General features: G+C 45.0%; 1 protein-coding gene across 1 annotated transcript in view; it reads left to right on the top strand.

Annotated features, from left to right (window-relative positions):
- The first annotated feature begins 229 nt into the window (after positions 1 to 229).
- The window catches only part of lic (dual specificity mitogen-activated protein kinase kinase lic), a 43,452-nt gene continuing 32,859 nt past the window's right edge, over positions 230 to 10,822 (top strand). Inside the window, exons 1-4 of the mRNA XM_084603653.1 lie at positions 230 to 1,314; positions 4,368 to 4,431; positions 6,906 to 7,071; positions 10,660 to 10,779. Coding sequence (XP_084459779.1) covers positions 1,299 to 1,314; positions 4,368 to 4,431; positions 6,906 to 7,071; positions 10,660 to 10,779 — 366 coding nt within the window. The 5' untranslated portion in view covers positions 230 to 1,298. The remainder of the gene's footprint in view (positions 1,315 to 4,367; positions 4,432 to 6,905; positions 7,072 to 10,659; positions 10,780 to 10,822) is intronic.

Raw genomic sequence — 10,822 nt, 5'->3', positions numbered from 1 at the left:
ACCAAACTTAATTTCTTTTTATTTTTTTGCAACTGACATATTTTGATAAAGTTGTTTTGAGTGTTTTGCTGCAAATATTGGGTTTAGTTTAAGCAATTTCTACAATTCAAGCGAGTAATCGGGCGTAATTTACAGGAATATAAAATAACTCATCAATTTTTCGAAAACGAAACTACCGAAACAAAGGACCAATTTTGAACACGTGCTGCCCTCGTGTGAGGGCCAAATGCGTCGTCGGATCTTCTCTTTCCGTCACGGTTTTGCGGTCGCGTTTCGCCGGCTGCTGTGGTCCGTGCGTGAATCATGCTGACTGACTAACCGCTGAAGCGCCGGCGCAGAGCATCGGATAAGAACGAGGAAAAGCTCAAAACGAGTAGGCAGCCGGAGGCGGCGAGCGGCAACTGTCCGTGATCCCGAGACGTGCCGGCACTTCACAACTCAACCCAACGTCGCGCCCTTCGCAACTACGACGGTGTGCGTGTGTGTGTGTGCCCTAGCGTAGTAGCGCTGCAGCCTGTGGTGACGGCAGTGGTGGGAATGGAGAGCCAGAGTGCTGCGCCGTAGCGCTCGCTCTCCCGACGCTCCCCGAAAGAAGAAATGGCCATCGGAGGATCGCTGGTCGTAACTCGGTCGCCGACTCTCTTCGCGCCGCGGAATACTCGACGGGACAGCTGACCACGAAGCACTGACGGAACCGGGCTTGTCGCATAGCTGACGGCGCCGCCGCTGCAGCGGGCAGTTTTCGGCACGAGTGGTGGAAGAAGTGGAGGTGGTGCACCGGATTTTTAAGCCTAATTAGAGAGGTAGATCGGCTTCGATTCTGCGTGTGATTTCAGTCGGCGAGCTTTTGGCGCTGTGGCCTGGTGCTCCATCTCGTCGTACGTATTTCGTCGGTGGGAGTACGAAAGAAGTTGTGGAGGTCGTTGGTGCGGATCGTTCCCACCGTAAACTGGTGGAGAGAGGGAGAGAGAACAAATACAAAAACGTGTCGATCGTGGACTCCAAAACGCGCGCGTGTGCCGTGCTAGCGGTAGCGTGTGAGCCGTCGCGCATTCCTTGTGCGCGCCTCGTCCGTTCTGAAACGAGCCGCCCGTGAGTGCGAGAGCGCTTCCTTACGTGCCCTGAATAGTATTAACGCTGTGACGACGTGTGCTTCTCGTCCAACGTCGTGTGCAGTGTCCATTCGTTCTCCTTCCTGGGACGTCGTCGTAGAAGGGGAACTGCGGTATCCTCACCTCCCCATCATCGGTATCTGCAAGGAACGCCTTTCTCGCGTTCCCCGCCGAAAATTCAACACTATGTCGAAGAGATTAGGTGGGTCTCTCGATAGTGCTGCGCGAGGGCGGCCGTACCGTAATCACGATATCTGAACGCAAGCCGAGACTTGCGCGGCTTGTACTGCGGCGACTGTTTGAAGTCGCTGCCCTGAGCCGCGAAAAGGGTATCTGAGATCGCTCACCTTTAATACAAGCGTTCACTTATCCATTGTCGCTATTGCTGGTAGGCTCAAGTTGATTAGACTCTACTCAATGCATAAACAATTCTGCGCTGAAAAAGAAAAAAAAAAAAAAGTAACCATCGCTTCTTTGTCAAGCGCCAAATCATAATTAGCAACAAAAGTGAGACGAGTCAGTGAAGTTCTCAAGCCACATAAGGGGTGTGTCGGGAGAGTGCCTTGTTAAAATCTTGCAGCAGCTCATTTGTCACTTACAATGAACCCTCCGTGGGCGAATGCCATTCGCCTTTTCTTTTGTGACGCGTATTGCTCAGCACATTCTCCGTCATCTATCACACTGCCATGCCGTGAGGGCACAAAGGAACAGAAGTGAGTGATTGGGGTTTATTTTATGTTTATGGAAAGTCTTGTATAATGCTCTAAAGTTGCAGGTGACATGTACACATGAAATGCTTATTTCATCCCCGACGGGGTTCTTTCCTGGCAGTCACTAAACGTTAAGCAACACAAACAGCCAAATCCTGTTAGCAAATCCACTTAACGGATGAAAAGTGCCTTGTCAATAAGTGCACTTACAATAGACACGAATCATGCTGAAATGCTTGCAGCCACACGGGCACTTAACCAGAATCTTTTTTAATTCTTCTCTAAACTTTGTACCATTTGTAACACATGATGCATTGTTGGGGTGTGCAGTGCCACCATGGTCTTCCTCCATTCAGATTTCCACTCTGTGCCATTTTGTAACTGCCTCTGGAGCCTAGAATAGCATCAGCTGCACATGTTTCATTGCTAATTTTGTATGATTCATAAGTAGCTTTGACAACATGTTTAAGTGGTGTTGATAGTGAGCTGCAGAGCGATTACAGATGCCGCTTTGTCTCATTTGCAATTGTGCAAGAGCAGCTATCCCACTCTTTGAAGGCTGAGCTTTCTGGCTATGATAGTGGTTAAGGAAAGTGCTGGGGCTCTGGAGTTCTTTGCCTGCTGCCATACATATTAAGTACCATATATATACAGAATGCATACCTGATACGGAGAATATAAATGTACTGTATGTGTAGATTTCTCCTAGAACAGTCTGTTCAGCAAGATCACAGTTTTCTTTTTTGCAATATGACAGTTGGCAATTTTGGGACAAGCGAGCTCATGGACTGCACCTTGTTTATTGTCTTTGGGTAACATGCATACTTGGCATCCTAAATATTCTTAGAGTGGCCAGTGAGTAGCAGTACGATAAATATGAGAAGTGTCGAAATAGCCGAGTCAAGGCTGCAGTGTGGCTCACTTCTGGTGACTTATTTTATGATGTGATGCCTCGCAGTGCATATTCCACCATTATAGCACGAAACAGGAATTAGTTCATTCAGTGACAATTTTCTCGGCCTCATTGACAGTTATTTCACACAAAACATGCGGAAGTAAGTGTGAGGGGGGCTTTTTTTTTTACTGTTTAAAAGGATGAAAAAAATACCATGCTGAGACACACACTGGTTAAAGGAATTAAAAAGAAGCAGACTCCCATGAGGTTGTTTAGCTACACTGGCTGATTTATTATTGGACTGTGCGTGCATCTAACTAGAACATGGCGTTTCTTGTAACATGGTGACAAGAACCTGTCTGTGTAAAACTTCTAGTAAGTATTTGGTTTTCTGCTTGTTTTTCTAGGTGGTTGCTGTTAGCAGGGGCTTTCTGAAACATGAATTTGCCATGAAGGCTCATGACCAGCTTAGCGTTCTCTTATTTCATTGAGGTGTCTGGCTCCCAGGCATTCAAAAGTGCATAACTTGGCATCTTGCTGTAACTGTGAAGCACCACGTATAATCTCAAACTAGCTGCTATGATATCTTGAGTCTTAGGTCTTGAGCTAGTTCACTGTTCTTTACTGAGGCGAGGAAGTGGGTTTTTGTACTTTCCTGTTGACAAAAATTAAAGACCCCATGAACTGCAGATGTAATCGGTACTTCTATGGCCTAGCCCTTCCAGAAGTTTCTCTAAACAGTCCATAGGGTCTTGCAGCATCTATAAACTTGGTGAAATATTCTTGAGGAAAGCACCCTGCCTGGAATTCAGAGGCTCTACACAGACAATCTTGTCAACAGTTTCTGTTTGGTTCTGCATTGTGAGAAAGTTTTTTTTTTCCCAGTTTGCAGGTTTACAAGTTTTTTTTTAACACTCTCCTTGCGTATCATTTGAACTTAGCAACAATCACTTTAGTTTTATAAGCTCATGCTGTGGGGTGTTTTATTGTCCAGAGGGGGTCTTTAGGAGGCTGTAAAGGTGCGACAAGAATGTTTGGCTGTTGGCTCACCCATAGATAGTGGAGCCAGAGGTTCCCTTGTGGCTGATATCGTTATCTGGGTTGACATTTGTTTGCTTTCTTTTTTTGATCCCCTTGTGTCACCTGTTAGCACATCTTCTGTTGGCTGTGGGTGCACATATGTTTGCTCTGCGTCTGTTTGCTTTGGATAATGAGGCAGAATAACAGCCTTAATTGGCATCGGTTCGAAGCCTGGGTTGAGGCGTCATATCACTCGACTGCCGCATGACAACTACGAAGTTCTCGGCTAGTGTGAAAAGCTGTTGCGTTTTACTGCATTTGTCAGACACAGATAACATTGTGCTTTGCTTGATTGAGGTGTGCGTTTTATTCGGTGCACATGGGCAGGTTGTCGGAGGGAATGACCACAGAGGTGGGCCATTTGTGTTTGCTTTTGTTCGGAAAATGCATTGGTTGTTTGCATTGACGAGACTTTTAAGGTCTCCTAGCCATCTGTACACCTATCATGCATGTGAGCCGCTGCAGCCTTTCTTTTTGCTCTAAATTTGTTTGGGGACGAGTGCAGATATGCTTAATGTAAGCGTGTATTATTGAAGTGCTGTTTCTCATTTTTTTCTGTCTGTCTTCCAGCTGGAAAGAAGACATTGGGGAAGATCATCATGCCTGAACCCAACCAAAATCATCAGAACAGAGGGTGAGGTGGAATGCTTTACCTTTCTGACTTTTGTGCACGGTGTTCTTTTTTTCATAGCTAGTCACGAATCATAACGGTATGAATCAGTGTGCCAGCATGTCATCCTACGCCTTGGGCTCGAGTATAGCTCGAACAGTATGGCCATTCTTCATGTCGTCCTCCTCTTTTCTACATCACTGCTGCACATGGTTCCAAGGTTCAAGGCCAGGGTGCAGCTTTGCTTGTGACTGCATGCATTATCAGGGTAGTGCAGGGCATATCAGGGTAGCTAGTAGTGCTGTTTGCCAATTGTCATCCAGTTAGTTTGCCTGCAAAGACACCTTTAAGCCTTGCACTTTCTCTTGCTTCAGGCAGCACTATTGCACGTTTATCATCAGCCCAGCCAGGCCCTCTGCATGACGGAGGCCTCTCCCTTTCCCCTCCACTTAGTCCTCTCCTGCAACAGGCTCAGCTCACCCTGTCCTTGCAAAACTTTGTGACCTCATTTTCTTAGACTGTCGACCCCTCAGATGTCTGCTCCCCGCAACTTACTCCCTTCTCCACGGTGACCCCCCTCCCTTGGGTGCCGTATTAACTTGCATAACTTTGTGCAACACAAGCGTGAGACTACAACAACAAAAACATGCTGCTTGAACTGGAACTGTTTGCTTATTAAAAGGGTTCTGTGCTTCTGCTGCAACAAAAAGCGTACATGTGTTTCCAGCTTGGTGCCACTTCGGTGAGGAGGATTAAGGCATTAAAATTGGTTGGTTGGTTTGTAGGGTTTAACGTCCCAAAGCAACTCAGGCTATGAGAGGCGCCGTAGTGGAGGACTCCGGAAATTTCGACCACCTCGAGTTCTTTAACGTGCACTGACATCGCACAGCACACGGGTGCCTTTCTTTTCCCCATAAGGCATTAAAGTGGGGCCAGAGACAAGCAAGGGAAGAAAATGCAAAAAAAAAAAAAGAGAGAAAAATATATGTTAAGGGCTGATTTAGCTTGGATAAGCATGGATACGTGTCTCAAGGCAAAATTTTTGCACTTCTTTAGCTAATATTTTCCTTGTTTGGCTTTGTTTTGTAACATCTTGCCATGTATAGGCAAGTATTTAACGGATGCGTTACGCTTTTATTAGGCTGTAGGAAGCCTTTAGGGCGACTTTGTCCGAGGAGACGAAGATGATAACATCTTAAGTGCAGCACGGAAGAACATTGTTAGAGGAGATGCAGACCACATTTGAAGTGCAGCATGAAACATTGGCTGCTTTACACATGAAAAAATGAAGAAACTGGTTACCAAGGTGGTGAAGTGGTCGAACACAGTGTCCAATGAAGTTGATCTCTTTGCCTTGGCCGGGGTTTGAAACCCATTAGTGGTAGGTTTCTTCTGAGCATTTGCAGGAATGAGGTTTCACGGCCATCCCGGCGAAATTTAAGAATGTGGTTCATCATGCCTCTGCATTAAAAAATGCAGGCCACCTTGTTTTAAGCGCTTTCTTCACCTGTTCACTTGTTTTGCACTGTTTTACTGTGTTCACTATGATGAACTAACTAGTATCATGCTAGCCTGACTAAAACTTTCATTGGGAAAAATAAGCCCATTCAAGTACAGTTCTAGAAGAAATTTTGAGATGATCATAACCAAGCACGCTACCTTCAGCAGTGATTGGTTGGCTGAAGAGATGAAGTTGGGCACAGTTGGAAAAATCTGTGCAAAAGCCCCTGTCATGGTCAGTGTTCTGAGTGCAGAAATGGATATGCTGCCACAAATTTCTCATAGCTACCTTCCTACTCTGCCCTCTCTTGTTGGCCCCTCTATGTTATTTGCTTACTTGATAATATTGTGAACTGTTCTTCAGGTTACTATGAAGCAAATGTGTAAAATGTGTAAAACATCACAGAGTACTTTCAATTCAGTTTCTCAAATTATTGCTGACCTTTGATATACATTGGGTGGCAAGGACCCACAGGCAGGAAAGATGAAGCTTCTAACAATATTTTGACAGGACAGATACTATCGTTACTGCAGTTGAAAATGATAGTAACAACACTCACTGCCATGACATGAAGTATTGTAAAACACACTCTACTTTTTGCATTTGGTATAGAACCGGCAGTGATGCAGCAATGTCATCAGATGCCTTATGCAGCAGTGAGGCACTGCTTTGGATGTCACGTCACGTGCTAATACTGAATGCCTTGCCCAGCATTCAGGCACTAGATCGTGTGTCAACTGCAAAAGCTATAGTTGGAAACAGCTGCAGAATGGAGCAGCAGATATTCCTCAAGGGAATCCCTCTAGCCAGTTGCGCAGACCTATTATCTTTGTGCTGCCGTTCACTTCATTACGCCTAAGAGTAGCACCTACTCCAAGGCCGTCTGTCAGAGCAGGCACTCTCGCAAGCGCAGTTGTATCGGACTGTAATCGTTTTTAAATCGGAGTCTTCCGTTGGGACACGTGTGCCTCGTGTGACGCCTTTACATTGTGCGCAGGACCCCTCCACGCAACCTGGATTCCCATGCCAAGCTCGTTGTTGAAGGTCAGGAGATTGAGGTGTCCACAGATGACCTCCAGGTCATCCAAGAACTGGGGCGTGGCGCATACGGTGTTGTTGAGAAGATGCTCCATATACCGAGCAACACCATCATGGCTGTCAAGGTGAGAATCGTCGGGCAGCGATGAAATTCCCGTCCTGCCTTAGACGCTTCGTTCAATCGGAAAGAGAAATGTGCTGGGTGTTTCAGGTGAGCCCTCCAGTAATTTTTTTTTAAATGGGTTGCTGCAGTGTAAAGATGTCATTGCACTTAATATTGTAATGGCAGATGTCAGAAAGCAAGATTGATGTAATTAGTTTCCTGGTTAATTTCTAATAGCTTTTTAGCTATTGCAGCTGAAATTCAGGTTGCAATTAGAGATTTAGTAATGAGCATAGCTGCTTTCAGCAGTTTTAGGAATGCTGCAGTGGTGTGAATTCTGGCTACCCTGGCCACTTGCAGCAAACATGTCAGGTGAAGGTCGGTTCTGCTCCTAAGCTGACCTTGGTTGTAGAAAACGAGAACTTGTGGTTGTAACCTTTTGCCATTGGATGCTCAACAACTATTTCTCAGGCTTGTTATGTGCCAGATATTGCCTCACAGCAGAATTTATACTGATAGCTCAGCTTTCTGGCAGGGCTCTTTTAGCATTACAGAGGTAGTAATGCTCCCATTCAGCAAAAATTCCAGCGCCAGCGTTGTTGGTGCTGTGAGCAAAAGATCACGGGCAGTTGTAGTTGGCACTTGACACGGCGATGCACTGATTGGTTGGTGGGTTGTGTGACACCACGTGACATGGGCGAGCTGGCAGGAGCTGCCAATGGGACAGCTCCTTAGAGTTTGGAAGAGGAATTGGGAACCGAACCAATAGTTCTAAAGGCCCTGCAGATAAGGTCATCTTTGTCTTTTATTTACGAATATAAGATAAATACAGTAGAGCCTACTTATAATGAAATTGACGATAGCATGAATTCCATTCGTTGGTTCGTAGTAAGTGAACTGGTCCTACTTCAGCCAAAAAAAAAAACAGTTATAAGTTCGACAGAAGTGACATTTATTGCTTTGAAAAGTTGCATATGGACGTCTGTTACTTCAAGGCAGACACTGCCAAGCCTCTTTCTAAGCTCTCCAGTAATATCATATGCCCGGGACACTTTCTGGGGATCAGCCGATTTACGAGCACAATAATAGCAACAACAATTGAGGCATTCGCAGTATGTGATGGTAGGTCGCCATCCGCCGCTTCAGGTTTTCGGTCACGAAGCAGTGGCAAAGCTACCACAGCCCACCTGTGTTCAGAGTGCACTGCCTACTTGTCTGCTTTCTATGCATACCTCATGACTAGTATTCAGACTCAGGTGAGTGGTACTGACTGGTAACCTGCTGTGCGACCCTCTTCCCCTTTCAATGCTGCCCCTTTCTTATGCTTACCACTCTTTTTGCTTCCTGACTATGCGCTTTATTAACCTTGTAGCTAGTACGTGAGGGTCGGCACTTTGTTTGGAAAGGGGGTGGGGGGAGGGGGGGTACGGGAGTTCGGAAGTGCTCTTTGGTTCCCACATTGGTGGCAAGCAAGCACGTGTCTTTCGACTGTGGTGGTGAGTCTACGGGTCCACCCAATTCATCATAACTGAGTGGTGCAGCCACTGTTGTTCATTTTATCTAAGACGCAGTGCCATAACTGTAATACATATTTTGATGATAGCACCACACTCATTCATAATAAGGGAGTTTTTAGTATAACTGCAGCCATTATAAGTGTGCTTGCACTGTATTAGTTATAAGATGTGAAAACTAGCCTGCAACCATCTGCAGCTAGGATTGTGAGGTCAGAATCCTGTATTTATATTTTTGTGCCTTCTGTTTTCTTTTTTTGATCGAGTGCGTTCCAAAGGTCAAGTTTTATGTAGTAGATTCAAATTTCTTTGACTAAGGTAATTCAAGCTGCCAGTTTCTTTAAACTGGTAATTTGCTCTTTTCAGCATCTAGTGCTATAGAAATCTCTCCTAATTTAACTACACATAATTTGATCATATAGGTATTAATCTCCTTTGAGTTCAAATAATGAGAATTTGACAGTATCTATGTTTATTGTTTTTTTTTTTTTTTAATTTGTAAACTGGTAAGTGCAAACTTAGGCACAAGGCTCACCAGGCTTTGTTTTGAGCCCTGCTCCAATATTGTGAATAAACATTTTGGGTGTAGTGAACATAAAACAACTATCCTTGGCTATGATGTCATATAGTTGTCGGAACTGCTTATTTGACTTGCTAAAGTATCTTCGAATCCTGTTTTAATGTTACAGTGAGAAGGACAGCCTTTATCTCTTTTTTCCGCTCAACTAAGCACTTGTAAAAAGCTGATCAAATCAGTTATTGGTATAGGCCTTTTTCTAAGCAGTTATCCTAAATTTGTGAGCATGCTGGCTGAAATCACTGTACTGTGGAACTGAACTGGTAGTCATTTAACTTGCTTTGCTGGAGGCTATTACTGGTAGGGCTTTGTGCATAGTTGCGTTTCACTTTAGTTCCTGTTAATTTGTGAAGCTCTGTCTACTTTCATTTTTTTCTTTTCTCTACAAGAGACAACTACATGTGTATTGCAAGCTGACCGAAAGCTCACAGTGTCCTGCCACGCTGATTCGGTGGAAACCAGTGAAGGATTGATTGTTTCATTTCTTAAAGGCCAATGTGTTGTCCAATGTGTTGTCCATCTGAAGGCCCACTTGAAACTGAGTGTCAAGTGTTCAAGCGATGGCTATAATAAAAATTGTGTGGCAAAGACAGTATATGTACTTCCCCATAGAATGCTGACATCGTGGCACTCACGTATGTGCAACAGACCATTTATGGTGAAGTAACTAACTTCTCAAAGCCTTTGGAGCCTAAACGTTTTAAGGAAAGGTATGGTGTGCATACGTGATGGGGGCAAAGAAAAGACGGCCATGAAGGCGGAAAGAAGGCAGCATGGGCCACTGAGGAAGGGAAGGCAGCAAAAGGGGAGAGAATTGTACGGAAGGCGGGGAAAAGGGCAAATTGTCACAACATGAAGCTTTGCTATGCTCAGTTATGTCGCACTTGTTTTGTAAATCACAATGAGCCTGTGGAAGACGGCATATTCACACAAAGCTTGCATTTTCAAATGCGTTTTTGCCTCTCATTACATTCGTGCAGTTACTGGACTCTAGAAGACCCAGATGAAATCTAAAATGTGGTAGCTGGAAATAAACCATTAGTACAAATTGGGATAATTAAAGCTAGGAAAAGAGGGTATTTTATGCTTTTCCTTTCCAAATTAAAGTTCACGTGCTAAGCAAGCAGCCATGCTATCACTGTCGGCAGACGCAGTACAGATTTATGCTCATCTCGGCAACTTCTGTATATAGAGGGGTTATACTTTGTAACACTATACCAGAATGAAGTTTGACGTAGTGTGAGTGCATGATCTGCAGGTGCCTGCTTTTCAAGGAGTCACGCTGGGTGAGTGGTGTGCTTCAACAAACACATTGTGATCGGTGTGCATCTGCTTCTGGATTTTTATAGGGAGTGTACTATAGGGAGTGTAAGGAGGGTCAGAGAGCCTCGGCATCTACCGTGGGAAATACCAAGGCTCGAGTGCTGCTTCACAATGGCTGCGTGTCTGTGTGAATATGTGCTTGTGAGCAGTGAGTCACACTTCCTTCCTTTTTATTCCTTTCATTGCCTTTGCGCAGAGGATCACCTTCACCGAGTGCAACCAGGAGCAGAAACGCCTGTTGATGGACCTTGACGTCTCCATGCGCACCAGTGACTACCCCAACACGGTGCAGTTCTATGGGGCGCTGTTCCGAGAGGTACGCATTCCTGGTCCCTTCTGTTGGCCTCTCCAGTAAGAAG

Source organism: Amblyomma maculatum, chromosome 5, assembly GCF_055883805.1.
Source record: "Amblyomma maculatum isolate TAMU_Amacu chromosome 5, ASM5588380v1, whole genome shotgun sequence".
In the NCBI taxonomy this organism is placed as follows: Eukaryota; Metazoa; Arthropoda; class Arachnida; order Ixodida; family Ixodidae; genus Amblyomma; species Amblyomma maculatum.
Note: the sequence above shows the minus strand (reverse complement) of the source record. Positions and strands in the feature narration are given on the sequence as shown.